Genomic DNA, 23,647 nt, shown 5'->3' with positions numbered 1-23,647 from the left:
TTTCTAAGAAGCTCGTCCAATCCTATATTTATTTATAAAAAGATTGAAAATAGATTTTTTAGCAGATAAGAATGACTTTGAAACATGCAGCTAAGTCCTGTACAAGTAAATTGTTTATTATTGTGACATACTATTTCCCGGTCTATATAATATTTAATCAAAACATAGATTGTACCAATCCTTTCAATGTTAACAGATTTGTCACCACAAATATATAATACTTTGTTTTAAATATGCACTAACAGCCAAGTTTTTATAAAGGATATAAGGACATTAGAGTGTTTAATTTAATATTCATATAGTGGCTGACAATTTCTCATTGTATTTCATCAAATTACAATAACTGCAAATCATTATATGGATAGCATTCAAATAGGAAATGCCTTCCCTCTTCAATTTGGCCTAGTTCATGTAACTTCAGATATAAAGGTATTAAATGGATTTAAAATTATAGATAATAGATCTATTAAAATGACACATGTTTGTAATTGTAACGATGTTCTATTATCCAATAACCTGATGATCAATATATTTTGATAGATAACAGCCAAAAAGAAGACTTAACTACATGTAGTATCATTTTATTTTCTTTAAATACGATAAGAAATCCAAATTATATTTACTTTTGAACTTATCTTTAAATAGACTCTCTCACTCTCACAGCATCCTTTTTTCCCCAAAAACAATCTGATCAGGGACCGTTTTCCATAAACATTTAAGATTGATAAATCTTAAGTCCATAAAAACCTCACAAATGGTAACATTTAAAAAAATCCGCAACTTCATATTCATTGTTAATACTGGATGGAGTTCAAATCAGTAAAATATGTAGCTAAATAATCAAAATTTAACACTAAGATAATTTCAATTTACCAACTAAGATGTTTACTGAAACTGCCCCTGATCCAAACATAACATTACTTCATTTTTAAGAGGGAATGCAAGACATTTAAGGATTGATCACATTTTTTCTTGCATTTTTGCTCTATAACGCAGAAGAGCATGCAAGCAAAGTCCATGAAGCTACCGCTCCATGTTATTTGCTCACTTGCCCTGCTGGGTTCATACAGCATAAACGCAAGAAAAAATGTGATCAATACTTATATTTACATTTTAAATAATTATTTTGCACAATTGAAAATTAGCAGTATCTTCTACAAATGAGTATTTGTTCTTAAAGAAATGTAATTGACAACATGTTTGTATAAAAGCATAGCAGCTGCTGATGTTTGTAACATCATATTTTATTGGTTGAATGATGTCGCGCTTATCCAATCAGAGCGTAATATTGAAATAAACAATCTTCTTTTGTTTTGTAGGATAAGGAATTCAAGTTTTATCTATAAAAAGGACTAGGCGAATGTAAATATTTTATAAAAAGGCAGATTGACCATCTCCAAATGAAGAAATGATGTGTACTGCTCTGAATCAACAATCAACAGTAACACACTGATAAATTTTTCACAGAAATATTCTAAATTCAAGCTTTAATCATTATAATTTTAATTGTAATAATAATGATTTTCAGCAAAATGAAGCATTTTATGCCACCGCTTCTAAATTATATCACTATATAATATAATAAAACTATGATGATTCACCACACAATTTTTATTTTATATAATTCTTCAATGATGTCTGACCCCTGTTAAATATGAGGGAGCCTCTTTAAGTCACATTCAGCAACCAGGAAGATTAGAAACATGAAAAGTATTGAACAAAACAAATCTCATCCAAATATCTTTCAAATATTGCATTTTCAAAAAATCCTATCTTTCAGAGCTACCAGGGTCTGTAATGGAATTTATGTTCCAAATATGCAAATGTGCATCAAATTTCAGTCTCCCGCATTTATTTCATTTACATATTCAAAAATAAAGTTATAAAGGCCATCATTAATTATGATCACATATCAACTTCTTTTGCACAAACTTTATTGACAAATCGTTTTTCACCCGACCCCCACTTAATGAGTGAGGACATAATAAGTAATTACATGTACATGTTGGTACATATCTATAGATCATCTGCTTTGGGTAGTCCTTTTTTTCACATTAAAGTCTTCTTTACAAATTACGTATTCATATAGGCAAATTTTGGGTAAAAAAAAATATACAATGTCAAAACATTGCTGCATTTGACTGATCTTTCATGAAACAGGAATACCTGTCCAGTAGAAACAAGAAACAACAGGGCCAACCATCACTAAAAACCCAGTCTAATTTTAAAGACACCAAGTTTGGTGATAAGTGGTTGAACATTTAGCCAAATACAAAGAGCCAAAACTGTTAAATAGTTTTTGCCAATTCAAGGGTCATAACTCTTGGGTGATAGGCCAACATTGCTGGTTATAAAACTGACTGAGATATTTTGCTCATACACATTCTGACCATATTTGGTAATGATTGGACTAAGGCTAAGTAAGGGCACAAAAGGGAAGTAAGTGATCAAAGAAGAACGATTTGAGGTCATTTCTATATTCAAAGGGTAATAACTCTTGAGTGACTTCAGAAATATGGCTCGTTTACGAATTTGTCTCAAGATTTTATGCCCATACACATACTGAACAAATTAGGTTATTATTGGGCAAAGCTTCTTAAGTAAAATCATATTATGATTACCTGTAAGGCTAAACAAATAATTGGATTGCAGGTATGTTTGTGAGTTGGTCAGATAACATCAAAGAAACTGTCAATTGTTTACGTACTAGCTGGAGAAGGAAAACATTGGAAGTTAAAAATTGATAAACATAACACAGAGTTTTTATTTATTCAACAAATATCTTCCAAAATAATAATAACATACACTGAGAAGTAAACGTATAATTAACCATTATATACCACAAACACTAAACAAAGCACTGAAATTCATTTATTTTTTTAAACTCACATAATACAATGAAATAAATACAAAAATGAACTTAGAGTTCTTTTAATATCTTATATTCCTAAAATCAATGTGATATTTATATTTTTTCCAGATAAGAATACACCCACCTTACGAATGTTCATATAAAGTTTACCTTCTAGAACACCTATTTTGCGCAATTCAAGAGGTGTTCATTTAATAGGAGTGTTCATCATTTGAATGCATGATAATTGTTAAGTGTACAAAAAAGAAATCAAACTTTAAAATAAGTGACCAAACTTTTATTGCAGCAAGCAAGCTGGAACAGTTAATAAGTTTTGGCCATGGTTGAAGTTTTTGCACTCAGCCATTGCTGACCACCACAACAAGGCTATGACAATAGATGGCCATTGCTGACCACCACAACAAGGCTATGACAATAGATGGCCATTGCTGACCACAACAACAAGGCTATGACAATAGATGGCCATTGCTGACCACCACAACAAGGCTATGACAATAGATGGCCATTGCTGACCACAACAACAAGGCTATGACAATAGATGGCCATTGCTGACCACCACAACAAGGCTATGACAATAGATGGCCATTGCTGACCACCACAACAAGGCTATGACAATAGATGGCCATTGCTGACCACAACAACAAGGCTATGACAATAGATGGCCATTGCTGACCACCACAACAAGGCTATGACAATAGATGGCCATTGCTGACCACAACAACAAGGCTATGACAATAGATGGCCTTTTTTCTTTGAAAAGCAAACAAGCTTAAATAAGGTCATCAGAGCTGAGAAATATTTTGCTCAATGAGGAATAAAATAACTTAAAGTCAAAAATTACAAACATATAAAAAGAATCTCCAAATATCACAGACCATCTCTGTCATTAAAAATACATTCGCTGTTAAAAATGTAAAACCAAGTTATAATTAAAAACAAGAGGCACATCAGTGCCTGTGCTCCACTGGCCAAAAGGTTCAAGCAAAGACCACCTAACGAACATTTTCGTCAAGTTTCATAGAAATACAATCATCAATTTTTGAGGAGAAGTTATTTATTTATTTTTTTTACTTTAATAGCTCTGGCTGCCATGTTGTGCAGTGGACCGAAATGATTTGGGCAATTTGAGTAAAGGAGCACCAAACAAACATTTCTGTCAAGTTTTATCGAAAAAAGGTCATCGGTTTCGACGACAAGTCGTATAAAGTTTTTTTTATTTTTTAGCTCTGGCAGCCATGGTGTGCAGTGGACTGGAACCATTTAACAAATTTTGGTTAATGACCACCCAAGGATCATTTCTGTCAAGTTTCATCAAAATCTGATCATCGGTTAACATTTAATCTGAATAGATTATGAAGCAAATATCTAACCTGAACAAGAACTGACGAGATAGAATCGACTTGGTGTTTCACTTACACTTTTCGGCCATTTAAGTTACTAAAAATAGCTGTTTCATAAACTTTCAGAATGTCACTTAAACGAAAATTAATGTTCAGTCTATATATACTTTCCTATGTATAAATGTAAGGTTTTTAAATTGATCTTTTTGTGAGAACTTTATGCTTATATGTTTACTCATAAATTATTATTGTTTAAAAATTATTTAAAGATGCTATACGTGAAAAATTAAGACATTATTTTTTTTCTATTAAAGGGAGGTAATTCAGTGGTAAAATGTAATCAAAGCTATTAAAGCATGGCATTTCTTTTCTAACCATGTTGATATTATTACAGTCTATTCAAGCAAGATGCCTTTTGTTTTTACATAGTACCCATAGGTTCTGAAAAACAAGGAGCACTATTCCCAACAGAAGGATGTCACTCCCTATCACTGCATGAGCATCATAATAAAGAAATGTTTACTCAAACTGCAAGCTGCTCAATTGAAATAGGTATTTACCTCAAGCATACAGTTTTATAATGTGGCAAAATAGTCGGACTACTAGATTGTCATTCGGACTAGTAAAATATGCCATTATGCTAGTCCAACTGGCTAGTAGGTTAAAATGTTTTTCGTGAAGACTGCGGACGAGAAGTCCTTAAAGGTTTTTCTATTTTTAACTCTCGCAGCCATGTTGTGCAGCGGACCGGAACCATTTGGGCAATTTTGGTTAAAGGGCATCCCGATGAACATTTATGTAAAGTTTCATCAAAATCTGATAATCGGTTTCTGAGAAGATGTAGTTTAACGTTTTTTTCTATTCTTAGCTCTGGTGCCCATGTTGTGCACCAGACCAGAACTGTTTGGGCTATTTTGGTTAAGGACTACCCAAGTAACATTTCTGTCAAGTTTCATTGCAATACGATCATCGGTTTCTGAGGAGAAGTCGTTTGAAGGTTTTTCTATTTTTACCTCTGGGGGCCATCTTGTGCAGTGGACCGAAACCATTGAAGCAAATTTGATAAAGGACCATCCAAGGAACATTTCTGTTAAGTTTCATCAAAATCTGATCATCGGTTTCTGAGAAGATGTTCTTTAAAGGTTTTTCTATTGTTTTGCCCTGGCAGCCATGTTGTGCAGCGGACCGGAACCATTTGAGCAATTTTGGTTAAGGACCACCAAAGGAACAATTCTGTCAAGTTTCATCAAAATCTGCCTATCCGTTTCAGAGGAGATGTTGTTTAAAGATTTTGCTATTTTTAGCTGTGGCGGCCATATTGTGCAATGGACCAGAACCATTTGAGCAATTTTAATAAAGGACCACCCAAGGAACATTACTGTCAAGTTTCATCAAAATCTGCCGAACCGTTTCAGAGGAGATGTCGTTTAAAGATTTTGCTATTTTTAGCTCTGGCGGCCATATTGTGCAATGGACCAGAACCATTTGAGCAATTTTGGTAAAGGACCACCAAAGGAACATTCCTGTGAAGTTTTGTCAAAATCCGCTTATCAGTTTCAGAGGAGATGTCGTTTAAAGTAAAAGTTTACGCACGCACGCACGCACGCACGCACGCACGCACGCACGCACGCACTCACGACGGACAATCTGTGACGACATAAGCTCCATGGCCTTCGGCCAGTGGAGCTAATAAATCTTTGGCTTGTCATTACAATATTTTTTACTGAGAAGTAAGAGTGATAAAAAAGATTTCTCCAAACATTAACTACGGTAAACACACTGTAACTTTTTCAATATGGAGATCAGAATATAGCTGTTAATGCAACAGAACTTATAGTCATAGTGGAAGGCAGTCTTATATGGCAGCATCACTCAATGTAACCCAGCTATCATAACCCAGTCCAAATGGTCTAGTTTTCTTATGGCCTTTTGAGAAATGAAAAGGGCAGAAATACAGTAAGCACATAATAATAAATCACATATACAAGAAACTAATTTGGAGAAATGAAATAAGAAATTTTGGCTAATTTGGGGCCTAAGAGGGCGGGTATTCATATTTACACACAATATGAGTTTGTTAACCTACGGTAAACAAGCAGTCTTATGGTAAACATGTTTATTTTAAAACACCTTTAGTAATTGATTCATATGTATGACTGCATACAAAATTAATGCTTTAAACTCCAGGTAATACACGTGAATGTATATCTTTTATGGACCAATTTCTCTAGAAACAGAAACAAAAATCATGAAACAATAAAAACAATAAACTGAGATCTGTAAATATAGTACTATAAGTATTAATGTAGGACATGTACATATATACTAGCGGTATAAGGCACACAAATTACTGCTCAAGAATTGGCCAATTTTCCAGATAATTTATCTATGAAAATTGTCATATTTGAGCAGAGCATATTAGTCTGCACAAGACTTGCACTGAAATATTAGTTTGATTAGATTCACAACATGGAATCACGAATATCTCTTGAGCATGTTTAGTCATATTTCAATTCAGACACAGTTTCTTTTTTTGCTATAGTTGTTATATATATATATAATTGTGTACTTTACATAGATATTGCAATAATTTTGATTTTCTTTCTATACTACATTTCAAACAATCCAATAAAATCATACCAAGACTTAAATTAACAAAATGTACAAAACCATGTTACCGATTTAACCATAACACTTGCCTAAAATTCTTAAAATACCATTCCTACGCCAACATGTTGTTATATCACAGTTCAAATGCATATTATATTTTATTTGGATTTCATATAATTCCAGGTTACAAAGTCAACATGTAAACTTAACTTAATTGTAAAAAAATGCTGCTTAATCCCATAAAACCCTGTTTATTTCAAATTTGTGTACAATATGAATACATCCTCAGGTATTCCAAAATCTTTATGTATTACAAAGCTACATAAATAACAGACCAGGGGACAACAAGTGTCACCCATAAAGCCCAAACTATAATTCGTGGGATTAAAACAAGATTATCAAATGCAATAGATAAAATACCCCACCCTTCTTGAATACATAATAACATCCTAATTCATCCCAAATTTCAATGTCAATAGAATAGTTCATTATTAGCACCATTAAATCATACAGAATCATATAACAACAACTTTGAGAGACAGACAGAAATCATCAATGCTACAAATGGAATGTGGTGTCAATTTTATCCGCTACCATATCAGCGATTGCGAGTGACGACGTTGCTGCGGGAGACGGGGAGTTGCGAATGTGGAGGATTCGGCTGCCAATCTCTCCATCGCCGGTGTCGAACACAAAATCGTCCACAAGGGATCCATCATGGCCCAGAGCCTGGGCTCTCACACCAGCAGGCCCTCTGAAAGATTGGTTTTATTATTTGATCATGCACATTCGTTGTATCAGTTTAGTCAAATTTACAGATTGCATAATGTTAAGCACGGTAAACAGTGACCTAGCTTAAATAATTTTCAACAATCAACATGTCTGTATTAAATACAGCATATCAGTTTACAAGAAGAATAATTATAATCTTAAACATTTACTGAAGTCTTTTTTTACTTTACTTAAGTGAAGATTTTTCTATGTTCTGTTGGTATTTGGTCACTAAAACAGATAAAAACAAAAGCCCTACAATCAGATTTCAATATCAATCTGCCCATCTTATCTTCCCCTTATAAGCATAACTCAACACAATGCTAGATAGAGGGATGACATTCAAATATGTGTATATTGTCATTGTGAAGCTGTGGACCAAGTTTCATTATAATATCTTCATATGCATGTATGTCTTCCAAGGAATAGCAAACTTAAAGTTTTTGTATGAGGAAATAGACAACAATCCAGATGATGAGAGCAAAACTTCAATAATACCTCAACTTTTTTCCTTGAAAACTAGAAATGCAAACAAAAACTAGAACTACCTTATGACATCAGCCCTGCTAAGTGTCGGTATAAACCTCTGTAGTTGTTTCACCTGGGCTGACATAAAGAAAGCTCGCCACATCTCACTCAGGCCAAACCTCAGATGCTTTATGGCAAGCTTGCGGGTTCCACTGGAGGATGAAATAAAGATATATTTGATATTAATGCAACTAAATGATGACATCTGACCTGCTAAGCGTGGGTATAAAACACTGTAACTGTTGCGACTGGGCCGACATGTCGAAGGCTCACCATATCTGAATGAGGCCAAACCTCAGATGCTTTAAGGCCAGTTTGCAGATAACATTTCATGATTTGAGGAAAAACAGTGAAATTATTAGAACATCATGACATTCACCTTACCCTCTGTACCTAGGCCGACATGAAGGGGCTTGCTGCAATGCACTGAGACCGAACCTCATATGCTTTTTTTTCTCTCAAAGATAGAATTTGAAGCTAGTATGCGGCTAAATATTTCTTTATAGTTATTAAGGTCTTTTTGTTTATTCTTTTTTTATTTTTAAAGATACATGATGTTATTGTTGATAATCAAATTTCTTTTCAGATTACAGTATCAACATGTATCTCTAGATCTACATTGTATGTCTCCATATTGGATATGGATGAAAGCAGTAATGTAGATGTACCTGTATCGGAGGGCATCAAAAGTATCACTGATGTTGAAGTCTAGAAGATTATAGCCCTCTCGTTTAAACGCCAGCACAGCAGTTGGTCCGAGCCATACACTCCCATCCATACGAGGCGTAAAATGGACGCCCAGGAATGGTAAAGCAGGATTAGGGACCTGAAAACACCAAACATGTTCAAATTTTTAAAAAGTGGAAAATATGATTAGGTAAGGGATAACCTTACTTAAACATGCAAACTGGCTTGTAAATACAAAGCAAAACCTTTGCGAAGATAACGTCAATTTGATACACTTTAACTCTTAAAACAGTTTCATTTGTCATTGTGATGTTCTTGTGAGCATACTTTGAAACTATGATTTAATTGGTAGCTTGCAGTGCAAACTGTGTATGTATGGATGCTTTACAGGGGTACAAGCCACCTCTTCAGTAGTTAGTACCACGTGCCAAATCGCTGATGGCAGCAGTCTGTTACTTTGACATGTGATTCCAAAGACAGACTATACACTAAAGAAATAGGCAATTTGGGGCTGAGTTAAAGCCATTATTATTAAATGCTTCAAATCATTGAAAGGCTAAGTTCTTTTGAAAGCAGTGATCACTTTATATTGCCTGACTTGCTGCAGTTTTAAAGCCATATAATATACAGGATTTGTTGTCCAAAATTTCATGTCTTATCAAGAGAATCAAAAGTATTTACAGGATAAATATTCCCATTGACCATATCGTTTTTTTCTGGCTTGAGTAAGAGATAATCTCCTCGAAATGGCACGACCCTCGGCTCTCGACTACATCCAGACATCTCTGCTATACGGTCAGACTGCAAGCCTCCACATGTCACGACATACTTGCAACGTAATACTTGGTTCTGAAAAAACAAAATCACATCGAAATATAAATTTGCGTGTTTGAGGTCAAGATTGGTGATGCCATTCAAGAGGATAATAGTCATCATTGCACTTCAATACTTCAATACTGGATTTACAAACTTACAAACTGAAACTAGAATTTCATGCATTGAATATGTAACCTACTTTTTTGAATGAAAATTTAGTCAATTTTGAATGAAAATTTAGTCAATTTTGAAATTTCAAGGGCCAAAACTCTGAAGTTCATAGTTTGATCTGGTGGTAGAACAAACTCAGTTGATCTTTTATACCAATAAACATTATGAACAAGTGTAAAAAAGATAACAAAAGAAATTGTGACACTGGTGATGATGCCACCTTACAATATGATCCCTATAGGTCAGCCATGGATGTTATGCAGGTGACATAAAAATTACATTGAATGGGGAAAACAAACATCCATCATTAAACAATCAAACGATAAAAAGCGCTGGTAATTTTTGTTTACAATCTATTCACTCCAAAGCAATGAGTTATGAACAGTTTCAATACATGTTAAAATGATATTTTTAATGTTCAAAGCGTGACCCCTATGATTATAGATAAGTGTAAACTTTATTTCACATTGATGTACATGTATCAACAAAAATGAGTGCACAAAATGTAATATAGACAGCAATAATTTCTTAATTTAAAAGTTTCAAATATTTATTTGGCAATGTTGTATGTGAATGTCTTTTTCTGCAGCCGTAATTCTGTAAAATAATTGTTTGTCAAGTATTGTCCATTAAGATTTGAAAATATAAAGAAAATGTCACAGTGATTTACAATGGACAAATCATGAAAATACTGAAATTCATTTTCGACCACAAATATATAATCTTTTAGACAGTATCTACAAAATTAATGTAAATCTTGAACTGTTCATAGTAAGCTTTTTAAATGCAACTACATCAAACCTTGCTAGAATCTCCTATCACAGTAAGAGGGTACTTGTTTCCGTCTAAATCCCCAGTCTGTCCCTCCGGAGTGCCTGTTAGTTTTGAGACAGGGAAATTGGTGAACACTTTCCCTCCCCTCTCTGTGAAAAATTTCCCGTAGGAATCAGTCACCACGGCATAGTCTATGATGCCAGTGTGCGGAGAATGGACTGCCTTCAAACCCTGGAAGTGAAATGAGGGTCTAAAATCTTGCCTGGCTGTAATCAACATTGAGCATGATCATCATGCTCTGTATATATTCTTTACAATTATGCATCATAAAACATTTCCTTGAGAGTTATACTTGAGTGTCCTTAACTCAGTCTATGGCTTTGAACTAAATTCAAAAGTAACAACCACAGAGGTGGATCCAGGAATTGACATTAGAGGGGGTGTAACTTAGGGGCACAACCTTTTCATATGCACCCCTCCCTCAGAAATGAAATGAAAATAACATAAAATGTTTTACAGTTTCTAGTCTGAAATGGTGCATTTTGCGCTTATTTTATGATTTTTTTCTTCGATATTAACATAAAAAGAAAACTTAGATTTATTCAACGGGGGCACACGCCTCTTAATTCGTTAGTGACTAACTAAGATATGTTTACATCGGAATAATCTGTATCACATTTATCTAACACACTTCAAATGGAACAAAATATTTTTGCAGAAGAGTATAACACCAGAGTGTCCCCTGTGATTGCATGTAAGAGCTTTAAGAAGAAATTCATTGACACTGATTATGACCTTTGACCCACTGAAAAAACACACAATAGAAGTAATCTATTAGCGAAGGGAAATCCACTGATGTTAATTATGGTCCTTCATTAAATATTCTTGACTTCATGTGTGGACAAAGTTTTCGAAAATATATTGACTGACTTTGACCTACAGACCAAATATACACTAGCAGCAATCTATTGGTCGAAGACAGCCTACTGGTTCCATGGTCTGACTTCTAACCGGATTCTCCAGTTATGATGTAGAAAAGACCAGCAGCCAATTAAATACAAAACATGGATAAGTTGTATACAAGTTATCTTAAGGCTAGATTGCACATTTAAATGATGTGATTTGTTTTTAGCAATTATTTGATTAATACTGACCAAAGAACACATATTTTGTCTAACTCTGACCAAATGAAAGTATTAACCAGTTTCATATAATTGACTGAAGGTCAGACTGAAAGAAAGACTGATCAACCATCTGATAGACCTGATGACCAACCAACATTTGCAAACCTATCAAACAAAGTTTTCATAAGACTTTTGACCATGACCTTGACCTTTGACCTAAAACAATAGGGTTCATCTACTGGGCATGTACAATCCACTAAAGTTGCAAAATCCTAGGTGAAACCGTTGAGAGGTTGTGCAAGAATGTCCTTTCAAAGCCTGGCTAAGTAACTGATCACCATACCACACAGTTAGGTTCAATGTCTTTTATTTTGTCTGGGCCAATAACACGCAGGTCTCTGACTCCGTTCTCTATCCCCCGCTGGTACAGCCCGTCAAGACGAGGAATCTCTTCAGGATGAGTTGCCACTATCAGCTGGAAATATGAGTTGTGAATTTGGTTGGAGTTTGAGGGACATGAATTTTCATGGCTTTCATTATTGAGCAATCCAGACCATGAATTCAATATCCTAATGAAATATTTGACATTAAATCCCCGTAGTTTACTGCCATATTTTATGTATGTATAATCTTAAAAAGCCATATGGTCGCGGTATACAGTATACGTACCTTATTTATGGATTGTCTTATTTGTACTAAATTTGTTAAATATAATGTTTTTTAACATTAATTAAAAAAAAACCAGTTAATCAATGTGTTCATTTTTATATTTACGACGTTAAATTTTGAAAACACGTGATCAAATGTGATGTTCATTAAACCATTCTGTTTACACAATGCCAGGTGTATTGAACATTGGTGCTTCATCTTTTCAAATAATTAATCAATTCATTTCAATGAGATTACGTAAATGAGAAAATAATGAGAAACTTTAACTAATGTCTAGCATTTTAAGAGTGGGCAATACAGAGGGTTTCCATGGTATAATTTTCTTTCCAATAACCATGCACAAAATGTCTTGAGCGTGACAGAATACTCTAATCAACAATAGGAAAGATACTGAAATAGGTATGAAATGATAAGGATAATATACAATCACAAAACATGTAGGAAATTTACTAGTAATTCAAAGAGATTTATAAACACAGAATAAAGATAGAGTTACTATAAACATGAAAACAGTATAATTCGTGTACAAGAAATCAGTAAATGAAAGAAGACTATATGAGCACTAAATAACACTTGTTATAGGAAAGATAGGCGTGACCCTGCTGAGATTGCACACAATATATGATTGCAGTTTCCCATTTATTTATATTTTATCTAGAAATTTGCAAAGACAATCTAGAAATTCATCAACCCACAAAAAAGCCCCCTTTTATTGGAAAACCACTCAATTTTATCCCCCCCCCAATATATGTTTATGAGTTTTCACAATTAATTGTATACTACATAAATAATTGTACAGTAAAATATGTCTTTTCCTATAAAAACTATTCTTTGATTTTATTTATTTAATCATAGAGAAATCTTGAACTTTTCCAAGTTTGATTTTCTACTTTTTAACAGAAGCAATTGCTCTCAAAATAATTTTAATCTTATAACCACTCTACCTTGCCACATTTCTTGTAAGGCACGCTGTTTTCATCACAGTACTTGTACAGCATATCGAGACCCTTCACACAAAGTTTAGCCTTCAGTGACCCCGGAGTGTAATATATGCCTGCATGTATCACCCCACTGTTGTGACCGCTCTGGTGGGCAGCTTCAAGAACAAAAGTCAAGGTTGCAATGTCAAGCCTTAAGAGACGATGAAGCATGGTATATGCCTGCATGTATCACACAGCTGTTGTGACCGCTCTGGTGGGCAGCTTCAAGAACAAAAGTCAAGGTTGCAATGTCAAGCCTTAAGAGACGATGAAGCATGGTATATGCCTGCATGTATCACACAGCTGTTGTGACCACTCTGGTGGGCAGCTGGTAAAAACATGTTACAATTTTAGTTTTATTTATCATGATAATGATCAACAACAAGATTCTGCTTTTTTAGAATTGTTTTGTCCATGACATTGATGTTATTTGTACAGCACCTTGACTTGAGTTTGGTGGACCCTGGTGTGTAGTTAATTCCTGCATGCATCACATCGCTATTATGTCCACTTCGGTGAGCAATAACAAGAACAGGGACCCCAAGTATATACTTAGAGTCTTGCTAGAGCCAGCACAGCACTCAGTATGGAATATTCTGCATTAGTGGTTGGCATCTGGTTTTGTTAACAATGGTGTTGGCTATATTCATGACCAGAGCATTTTTTGCACAGTTCGTTTTGCTATGACACACATAAAATTACATGAAAGTTATGTTACAAGTCCCTTGAAGCACTGCTGACCTTCTAGATGGCAGTTTATGCCTGCATTATATGATATCACACATTGTTGAAGCAGCTCTGGAGAACTGCTATGAAAAATATTTCTCTATATTTGCAACTTTTTATTTGTTCGTGACATACTTGTAATAAGCCTCATAAAGCGTTGCCGAGCTTTCAGGGACCCAGGTGTGTACTCAGACACAAATGAGCCATATCACATGATTTGGGTCTTTAGACAGGCATTTGCAATAATTGATTTATTTGGTTTTCAGTTTATACACATTTCAGAAAGCAAGACTTAAAAAATCACAAAGATGGATATAAAAGTATATGTAAGATAAATGATACTTAAAATATTACCATACATTATGCAATTTGAATACTAAATTTGACTTCACGCATATAATAATTGTGGTTGGTATGGAAATGGCAAATAAGGATTTTGTCATGAATCGTCAAACCAATAATGCCATAATGATGGCTGCTCTGATGTGCAGCTGATGACAACTAAGTTTTAGATGATATAGGTTCATGACATTATTAAGAAATGCTGTGAAAGAAGCATTCATTTGATATATTCATCGCAATTACAGTAGTACATGACATTTTGTTCACAAAATTTTAGCGATTGATCAAACAATTGCAACACGCTTAATTTCTTACAACTAATTTAGTATCATAGCATACATGCCATATCCACTGGCGCTGAAAAATCTACCAGAAATTTGGATCTATTTTCCGGTCTCCCGTCAGGGGATGAATATGAAGACTAAACTCCTTTTAACAACTTATGTACTCAATACAATATTTTTTTAGTTATAAAGAAATCCAACTTTAAACAAAATGCATTCAGACTTTAATGATTAAAAAAACAGAACGCAAAAGAGCGACTTTTAAATAACATCCCCTTTGGGGAAGTCTGCATGAAATATGGCATGCATGAGATATTGACATGTTTTTTAGAAATGTTAAAAAAATCCCTAAATTCATGTCAAAATCCTCTGGTTTACTGAATAAAATTCCCTGGCATGGTGTCCAGGTTTATGGTTTGTATGTCAATTGCTATAAAGTACTTTAACTTTAACATAAAGTGTGCATTTCATTCCAAGGCAGGTAACAATTGCTACAGCACACTCTCAGTTCTTGTAAGAGTTATCTGATTGAATAAAATATACCTAGCCTGTTCTCCTTCTCAACCACTGCAAATGTGAGAGATGGGTGTCTCATGATGAGCTCTCTGGCTGTTGCCATGCCAACAATGCCCCCTCCCACAATGACAACATCATAAACTGTTGAGTTTTCATGAGTGCTGTAAAAAAATGCAAATCATTGCTTGTATATAAATTTACTGAACTTTCATTGATTTACTTCATGTGATTACCTTACACAAGCTACAAATTTAGGACAATTTAATACATTCTTAAAGTAACCATTGGATTTCATTATGACATAATTGTGATAAGGACTTTGCTGACAGAGCATAATTTTAGACAGTGACCTAAAATATGACCCTAAGAACCAAGATTCTGAACTGAATCACCAGGGCAGTTTATGAAATAAATTGAACTTAGTACATTTAAATTAACAATAAAATATATTTTCATTTGCATTCTGCTTTAATATAAACCAATATTCATTTTATAAACTGATATAAACATCGAGATATCAAAGCCATCATATAGGCGCTTGTTGAAAATTGTATGTAAAAACAAGCGCTCCTTAACCATGATGGAGAATTTTACCTATAATTGAATTTTAATTGCTACTTAAAGCAATACACCATATTTGAAGTTGAAAAATACAAAGCAAACCTTTGCGAATATTTCTGGCAAGAACAAGTACTCCAGATATATTTATTTTGTCTTGAATTCCGCAAAAATACAGAGAATCGTCGTAACGAAAATGTAGCAGACATATTTGATGACGTAGGACTAATATCGGACACGCTTCGCTCGAGACGCTCGCTGTATTGTACATGTGAACAGTACATGTGTATCCGTTGATGAGACCGCTCACAGTTCAAAAGAAAAGTTGATTGGTAAAGGTGTGAACTATGGAAGGGGAACTAAAGTGTCCACAGTGCTCCGAATTTTATGTGAAACCAGTATTATTGTCATGTTCTCACAATTTGTGCTCTGGATGTGCGCATAACTTGCAAGACTCAGTTGATAAATTTTTACCTCAAAATGATGAAAATAATTCAGACCAGGGTGATTATCCTGAGTTGGACAAATTAAGTATTGTCAGTGAGACTGATAGTGGGGTTGTCTGCAACAGCAGGCCAAATAGTTACATCAGTACCCCAAGTATTCATAATTTATTTTTGTCTTCAACTCATCTTGCACAAGGATGCGTTTATGGAATAAAATGTCCAGTATGCAGAAAAGTTACATACATGGGCGAAACAGGGTTCCAATCCCTTCCAAGAAATCGTGTGTTGGATATCATTGTTGAAAAATTAGGTGATTCGACTAAGAAAGCCGAAAATGTAACGCAAAAGTGTGAACTTTGTGATAGCGAAAACCCAAAAGACGCAACAGTAGTTTGTGAACAGTGTGAAGTGTTTTACTGTGAAACGTGTCGAGAAAATTGTCATCCCGCACGAGGACCTCTTGCGAAGCACAATTTGGTGGATTCTAAAAAGGGAAGTGATTTATTACGTGCAAAATTGAAGCAAAAGGATCAGAAGTGTTACGAACACACCGGGGAGGTTTTAAGTTTGTACTGTTTAACCTGTAAAATCCCAATGTGTATAATCTGTCACCAGGATGGTCCTCATATAAACCATGAGTCTCAGGCTATAGGTGCTATGTGCAAATCTCACAAGGTTGGTATTTTTATGAGCAAAATTTGTTCCATTTTATTATTTTATAATTAGAAATTTATACCTTTGTATTTCAATGAAATTGTTCTGTTATATTTAGGCCTAGCCACAACTACCGCTACAAGGCCTAATATTGTTGTCCTCTGCAACCATGGTACATTTTCCATTACACTTGATTGTTGGAGCTGGTTTAATAAAGTGCAATCTTTTTTCTTGGAAATGATGCTTCACATAGTATTACTGTGACCAGACCATTTCAATGTTTAATGTTTTACATAATTTCCCCATATCTCAATAAAACAGTGTTTGTCATGTCGCAGTATAAGTTGTATCATATTTACCAATTATGCATCATTGTTGACAGTAAATGATACTTGAACCATGAATTTCATTCTCCCAATAGATCAAATATTTATATACAAATTTTATTCTCCATATAAGGGCATTGTCAATATTGATTTCGCAGGATGTTGAATAAAATTTTGTTTCATGGTGTGTACTTAAATTAAGCTGTCAAATTGTCTTGTTGAATTTGCATTAGTTGGCATTAAAATAGGTTTAATAGGATATTTTTTAACATCCTTGTTTAAATAATGAACTACCATTGAATCATCCAGAAATATTTCCTGAAAATACTCAGTGAATTCAAGCTTTGTTTCAAGCATTTTTAAATTGTGGCCTTTGTTTAATTAAGGATCAAACAAATGTCATTGTCACCTTGTTAAAATGACTTGAGCAGAATATCGGGTGTTTTTTAGTCATTATTGGTGTTTGTGTGATATTAAAGTTAAAAAAATGGCATTCAGTAATGGCAGCAATGGTAAATACAATTGACATTTGTTTGATATTATCATTCATTAACAGGTTTCCAAAATACCTGCCACAGTGTGTAATTGCTGCTTACTGAAAGTGTTAAGTAGTTTCATGTGGCGCTATTAGTCTTGTTAGTTATTTACAGTGGTCAGTTATTGTGTAATTTGAGATAACGCTTCTTGACACAAAGCATTATGAAGTGACATTCTTGTAATATCTTTTGCTAATTGTTTGTCCAGCGACCTCATAATTGGCTTTGTTTTATTGTAAATATCACTGTAGCTAGGATGCCATTATTTGACTTTATAATTAATTATCTTTCGACCTATTCACTGTGAGGTCCAGTTTAAATAATTTCATAAGCTCTTGTATCAAGTCAATCAACTGACGTACATATTTGAGGTTCTATTTGTTTTTATTGGCCATAGGTTATCAATAATGATTTACTTAATGTTTTGATAGAATTTGAAACCAAACGTCAAGTATGCTTAAAAATTCAATAGATTGTGTCGGTACTTTTGGCACCTTTGAGGGTCATAATCTTGTGAAGTACTTTGACCTTATTGGGATCAGGGCCTTGCCAGTCATTTCCTTTTTCCAAAATCAATTAATATTGTATTAGAGTTAACCGCGGAATATATAATTTTCTTTATTCGGTGGTCTTATTCACTTCCCATATGAAAAAGAAAAAAAACCCCGCATGAAACCATGAACTTCGTTTTCATTACAGCAATGCACCATGTTTCAGTGTTACACACAATAAAGCAGCATTTCGATATGGGAAAAAAGTGGTGAATGTATGATGTCAGAGTAGTAATATTTTCTTGTATTTCATTATGCACGACAGATCAAATCATATTAAATCAGACCAGGGAAGCATAAAATGTCATGCAGTGTCGCTTATCTGCCTTTTAACCAGTATCGATAAACTTTGAAGCTTTATTTTGAATGACATTTTGTGAAATAATTCTGCATTAGTTTGATTGGCTTTTTCTATCATATATGATTTATATAAATTAATTATGCCAAATGAACTTTGTTGTATAGACCATAACTTTATCCTTCTTGAAAAAATCTGTCGAATCATGTTAAAAATTATAGTGGTGAGAATAAGATTTTATTATCTAACAGATTCTGTTAAAACCACCACTTTAAAAAGATTTAGGAGTTTAAACTTCTGATTTCTCAGGCCTGAATGTTAAAAGATCCACTTGAAGTTTGCTTATATTTTTGCCACTGTGTGATATAATAATAAAGGTAAGTTTTTGAATGACTCTTAAGGAGATGTGACATTTGACAGAATAGCCTGGGTTGTACAATAATTTAAAGATTAAATGGATATCTGAGTCAGTGAATGTAGACGAACGGAGCCGGTCTCTATCATTTGAATAGCGGTAGTAAATAGGGGGTGTTCCCAAGTAAACCATTAGCGCCAGTAAGCTTTGTTCTGGCTATTTGCTGTATTGTTGCTTCCAAATAACAATAAACTGATCAATTTAAAATGATTAAAATCTATTCATTCTACGCTGCTTGTATTTTAAATACTTTCTTTAGGGGGACAATTAATGTTTTACTATGAATTCACCTGAATACGAACAATTAAAAATACAATGTTTACGTACTAGTAAGTGTTTATTTTTGATCTTCTAAACAATTTGAATTTATTTCAATGATTAAATGTGGATCTGCAGGGTGATCCAATAGATTAGGGCATAAGTCTGAACACTAAATGGCAAGTTTATCAAAATTAACTGTCATTAATATAATGTGCAGTGTGTGTTCCAAAAAACATTTGGGGTAGCGTGAATTTTATGAAGTATTTTTAGTATCTTTTTTTTACTCCTATGAAAGGACTGATTATCATGAATAATTTCATTGAAAATTTTGACAATGTCTGTGTGTACTATTTATTTGAAACACTTTATTTAATCAAGATAAATTGAAACGCAGGATTACAACTTACAATAATTGCATTATTCATCCCTTTATTGGATGTCAATGTCGCAGCTTTAAGAGTAATGTAATGTTAAATAACTCCTGCAGTTTCGAATGCACATCACACACCTCTCAACAGAAATTTGTGATTGTTCTATGCAAATACACCCCACTTTCTCTCCGACTATTCAAACAGTAGCTACATGCTTTATCTTTGCCAGCAATTATTAAGCCTGCCGCCAGAGTGTCTGATGACTTCTGTAAATTATCAGTTCGGTTCCTCCCACCCTGGGTAGATTTTCAATGGAGATTCTGAGAATGTGGACCTTCAGGGCATAAGCGTTTTAATGCTTTTTAATGTGTCGTTTTATGGCAGTTTCATAGGCCAATGTCCTTAATAAAACTCTCTTCTTTCTTGTAAGGTTATGATATGCATTGTCCTTGTCAACAGACTCCTTCTATATAAAAGAATTGAAGAGAATATCTTAATTCCTTGTTCTGTATGGCGCTCGTTGATGCATACAATATAATTTCCATGCAAATATCATGATGGGTTTTCTGTGAATGAAAAGCAAAAAATATAACTGAAGAAAGGAATAATTATGTTCTGATTAGCAATTCTACATATTTTACAAAAAAAAATAACAATGCAAGCCTGCATGCCAGGTGTATGTTTTTACCCTGATCAGCTCCAGCCCTGAAGGCTCTATGTCCCCAGGGTCAGGGCAAGATTGTGTATCTGACTCCCATTGTACAGGTGAAATCTGTCTGTCAAAGATAACAATGATAAGAAAACTCATTATTGATAATGGCCAACTTCAAATATAGTAATTAATGCCCTGAGTCAAACATTTATGAAGTGATGAGATAGAAAATATTGACTCAGAAATAAGTGATTTTCAATAGATGAAAAAATATGCTTTCCCTCAGAAGTTAATTTGATGTGTTTAACTAAATGATGAGTTTTTAATGCAGTTCTGTTACTGTTTTTTTTTAAATGGCACCACCATTATCTGTTTAAGAATTTCAGAGGGATTTCAATGCATCTTTTTTGCAGGCATTTTTAGATGGATTAATGTGCACTCAATCATTAAAACTGCTCAAATTGTTGAATCATATCGCATAATTTCTTCTCTGATAACGTAGCTGCCCTTTTAACCGTTGCATGGTGTTCCTTACCAATTTCATGGTGTTTTTCAATCATTAGCATTAATACAAGCCAGAACGGCACCATGGCTGTAGCTACATTTGTGAAATTCATGCCGCTAATCACTTCTAATTTGCTACCTGAGGTTGGAGATTTCTGTTGTATGTTTCTCACATTTCATGCCAAAACTGACACTGCTCCTGCTCAGTTTCTTAAATTTGTTGTATTCCTTCTTTTTATCGTCTTTAAAACAGTTCTAAAACAGTGTTTGGCTTTTAGAGTGATTATTTTCATTGTTGCAAAAGCATTTTGGATTTTGGCAACGAATAACTATTTTGAAGGCAGTCAGTAATGTCAGAATGAAATATCGTGAAAGGTGGATGGTGGTCTTTCATGCTGGTTGCCTTAATATTAATGCTGCTTGCTTTGGAATGATAATGTAGCTAATTTTGGGTAGGAATGACAGGCAGTTTTATGACGAATGTCCATTATTCACTGTTACTTTCATTCTCCTTAAATCTGGACACACATCATGAATAGAGGTACTTCACATTTTGACCACAGTTGGGGTCAAGTTATTAAGATAATAATCCTCTTAGTGGGTAACCTTTTGGTTCTTCTGAAGTGGTCTAGGGGTTGCACTTATCTGAATAAACTTGCAGTATAAGATAAGAAAACCAACAGAATAGAAAACTTCCAGTACTTAAGAAAGAAATACATCATTGTAGTGATGTAATCATAAAGAAACTTAGTGATGTAATCATTATATCTCTGATGTTATCAACACAATTCCAGGGAAATACTCTTCAGTAAGGGAGGTAGATATTGGTCCCCAGGGTGGCAAAGCCTAAAATATTTCTTGTAAATCTTTCCTTTTTGAAGGGATACAGGAAGTAATGGCCTGATTGTCTGGCCAGCAGATGGTTAACTGGAAATTGTGATCAGTATTATGAAGATTCCAATCTTTGGAATGGTCTCAGAATGGTCTGGGGACAATGTAGAGAATGTCCATACAAGTTTGTCCTGGTGTGAAAAAAAATCAATGTTGGTAAATGGTGCCCAATTAGGTGTAACAATTTTAACAAGAATTTTGAACAGATGGTCAATAAAAATTGCTCATCACATTGGCTGCCTCTGATCATCATAATCAGTGTAAAGAAATCAGATTTGGGATTCTTTGTTATGATTGAAAATTGCGTAAATTGACGAAAATTGAAATATATGGCAGTCAATTGGGCTGTGAAAAGGATGATGGATTGTCAACAAGGAAATGCATGACAAGATGTTATTGATTACATTTTTTTGTGAGGAATTTTAAGCTTTTTTTAAATTAAGTTTTTAGGCTATATTTTTAAACTCTATTCAGCACTGTGGGTTAGAAGTTATAAATGAGGAAAATTAACAAAGAAAGGTTCTATTTTGTGAAATGCTGCAGATTTTTTTGTCAGTTTTTAAATGAAAATATATAATCCTGTCTTTTAAAGCCTTCCAAAGTTGGTTTAAATATCAATGAATAAATTAATCTGACCTTGCAAATTTATTTAGATGTTTATTTTGACATTAAGGAGATATAACATTTTGACCATGAAATTATCAACAATGCACTATTTGCATGATCTGCAGGTGAAAACAGTGTTCTGTTTAAAAAGTATTCATAGATTTTTTCCATTTGGGCATGTTTTGTTTCTTTAAGAATAACTTGATTTAAACACCTGCGTTTATAGGAATTATAGTGGAAAAAAAGAATCAACTGCGAATAAAACAGCTCCTTAAGAATTAATACGCTCTGCTTCTATTGTTATGGTGTTGTTTTTTATAAAATTTGCACTGAAAAGTCCTATTTAAACATTATGCTTAAATATAAGTTTGAGTCAAGTGGGTGCAAGTTCATGATTGAGTTAAGTTTGTTTCCTGTGAAAATAATTCCTTTGTTGGACAAAAACTGTGTGACTCAATTTCCGTTATTTATGCCTGATAGTGCTAAATTTCATTTGATTAAACAAGGTAATGTTTGTATTTACCTTTGAGATAACTGCGCGAGGACAGGCGTCTGCTGGCTAAGCCGATTTGAAAGTTTATTGCATTAAGATAAGATCTGGCCCAAGTATAGTCCGGCAAGGGGTTTTATCCTTGTCCGATGCTAGCTTTTTCCTAGTGCTTCTGGTATTATTTAGACAAGGGGTGCAGCGCAGTATACGTTTGGTGCAAATAAAATATAATTCGCTCTTTATGATTTTATGTTTTATCTATTTTTGGTAAGTGGGGGATTTGTTAACAACCTAGTAACGGAGTGTAGGTTTTGTAACTTTCAGTTGGGAATGCATTGTAATAGAAATGCAAGATGTGCATTTTTATTACTTAGGTTGCACAGTAATTTTGTAATGTTAAAAGGCCGGTGTCTTTTTTTGGACAGAATTTGTTAAAAATTTGTTGATTTTTTTACATTTTAGTCTCAAGTCCAACAACCACTCAAGTTTTATGGCATTGTATGACTTCCAGGTGGTATTAATGAAGAAAATACACCCATATCAAATGTAACGCAGCATTTATCTGAAAAGGAGAATAACAATAAATATTATGTGTAAAGTATTGCAACAGGTATACTTAATTATAAAGTGTCGCCTCTACCAATATAAATACTAATTTAGATAAAAACCTGTAATTACGTTGATTGTTTTGCAATTAAAACGAGCCCATTTTACGACCAAGAAGTGGCTGTTGGACTTGATTTATCTACAATTTCACATGGAACAAATTAAATGTGAAACGATATATGTTGACAATCTGGGGCCCATGAAATAAAAAAGAAAGGTTTGTCGGCATGTTTTGATTAAAGGTTAATTGGCTCCATTAACATGTGGTAATT

The 23,647-nt window shown here is 33.9% G+C and overlaps 2 protein-coding genes across 4 annotated transcripts in view; one reads left to right on the top strand and one right to left on the bottom strand.

The window, feature by feature from the left end:
- Window positions 1-2,755: 2,755 nt before the first annotated feature.
- Window positions 2,756-15,992, bottom strand: LOC128209238 (L-2-hydroxyglutarate dehydrogenase, mitochondrial-like). The gene is made up of 9 exons (XM_052913181.1): window positions 15,874-15,992; window positions 15,238-15,371; window positions 13,307-13,458; window positions 12,037-12,168; window positions 10,597-10,800; window positions 9,490-9,657; window positions 8,790-8,947; window positions 8,142-8,273; window positions 2,756-7,576 (listed from the first exon to the last, which is right to left on the bottom strand). Exons 1-9 carry the CDS (start codon window positions 15,975-15,977, stop codon window positions 7,381-7,383), a joined length of 1,380 nt encoding a protein of 459 aa, XP_052769141.1. The 5' UTR covers window positions 15,978-15,992; the 3' UTR covers window positions 2,756-7,380.
- An 80-nt stretch (window positions 15,993-16,072) lies between these two features.
- The window catches only part of LOC128209928 (E3 ubiquitin-protein ligase TRIM9-like), an 88,943-nt gene continuing 81,368 nt past the window's right edge, over window positions 16,073-23,647 (top strand). For all 3 annotated transcript variants that reach the window (XM_052914194.1, XM_052914196.1, XM_052914195.1), the window contains exon 1: window positions 16,073-16,889. In XM_052914194.1, coding sequence (XP_052770154.1) covers window positions 16,116-16,889 — 774 coding nt within the window. In that variant the 5' untranslated portion in view covers window positions 16,073-16,115. The remainder of the gene's footprint in view (window positions 16,890-23,647) is intronic.

This window comes from Mya arenaria, chromosome 11 (assembly GCF_026914265.1).
Source record: "Mya arenaria isolate MELC-2E11 chromosome 11, ASM2691426v1".
Lineage (NCBI taxonomy): Eukaryota > Metazoa > Mollusca > Bivalvia > Myida > Myidae > Mya > Mya arenaria.
This window is presented reverse-complemented; position numbering and strand designations above follow the sequence as displayed.

What these genes read in the sequence shown, in the direction of transcription:
- LOC128209238 (XM_052913181.1), bottom strand. Translation starts at nt 15,977, where the DNA reads ATGTCTGCTACATTTTCGTTACGACGATTCTCTGTATTTTTGCGGAAT. An exon ending in TGCCAGAAATATTCGCAAAG is followed by an intron (nt 15,372 to 15,873) that starts GTTTGCTTTGTA and finishes ATTTTTTTACAG; the next exon opens with CACTCATGAAAACTCAACAG. An exon ending in TGAGAAGGAGAACAGGCTAG is followed by an intron (nt 13,459 to 15,237) that starts GTATATTTTATT and finishes TTGTTCTTGAAG; the next exon opens with CTGCCCACCAGAGCGGTCAC.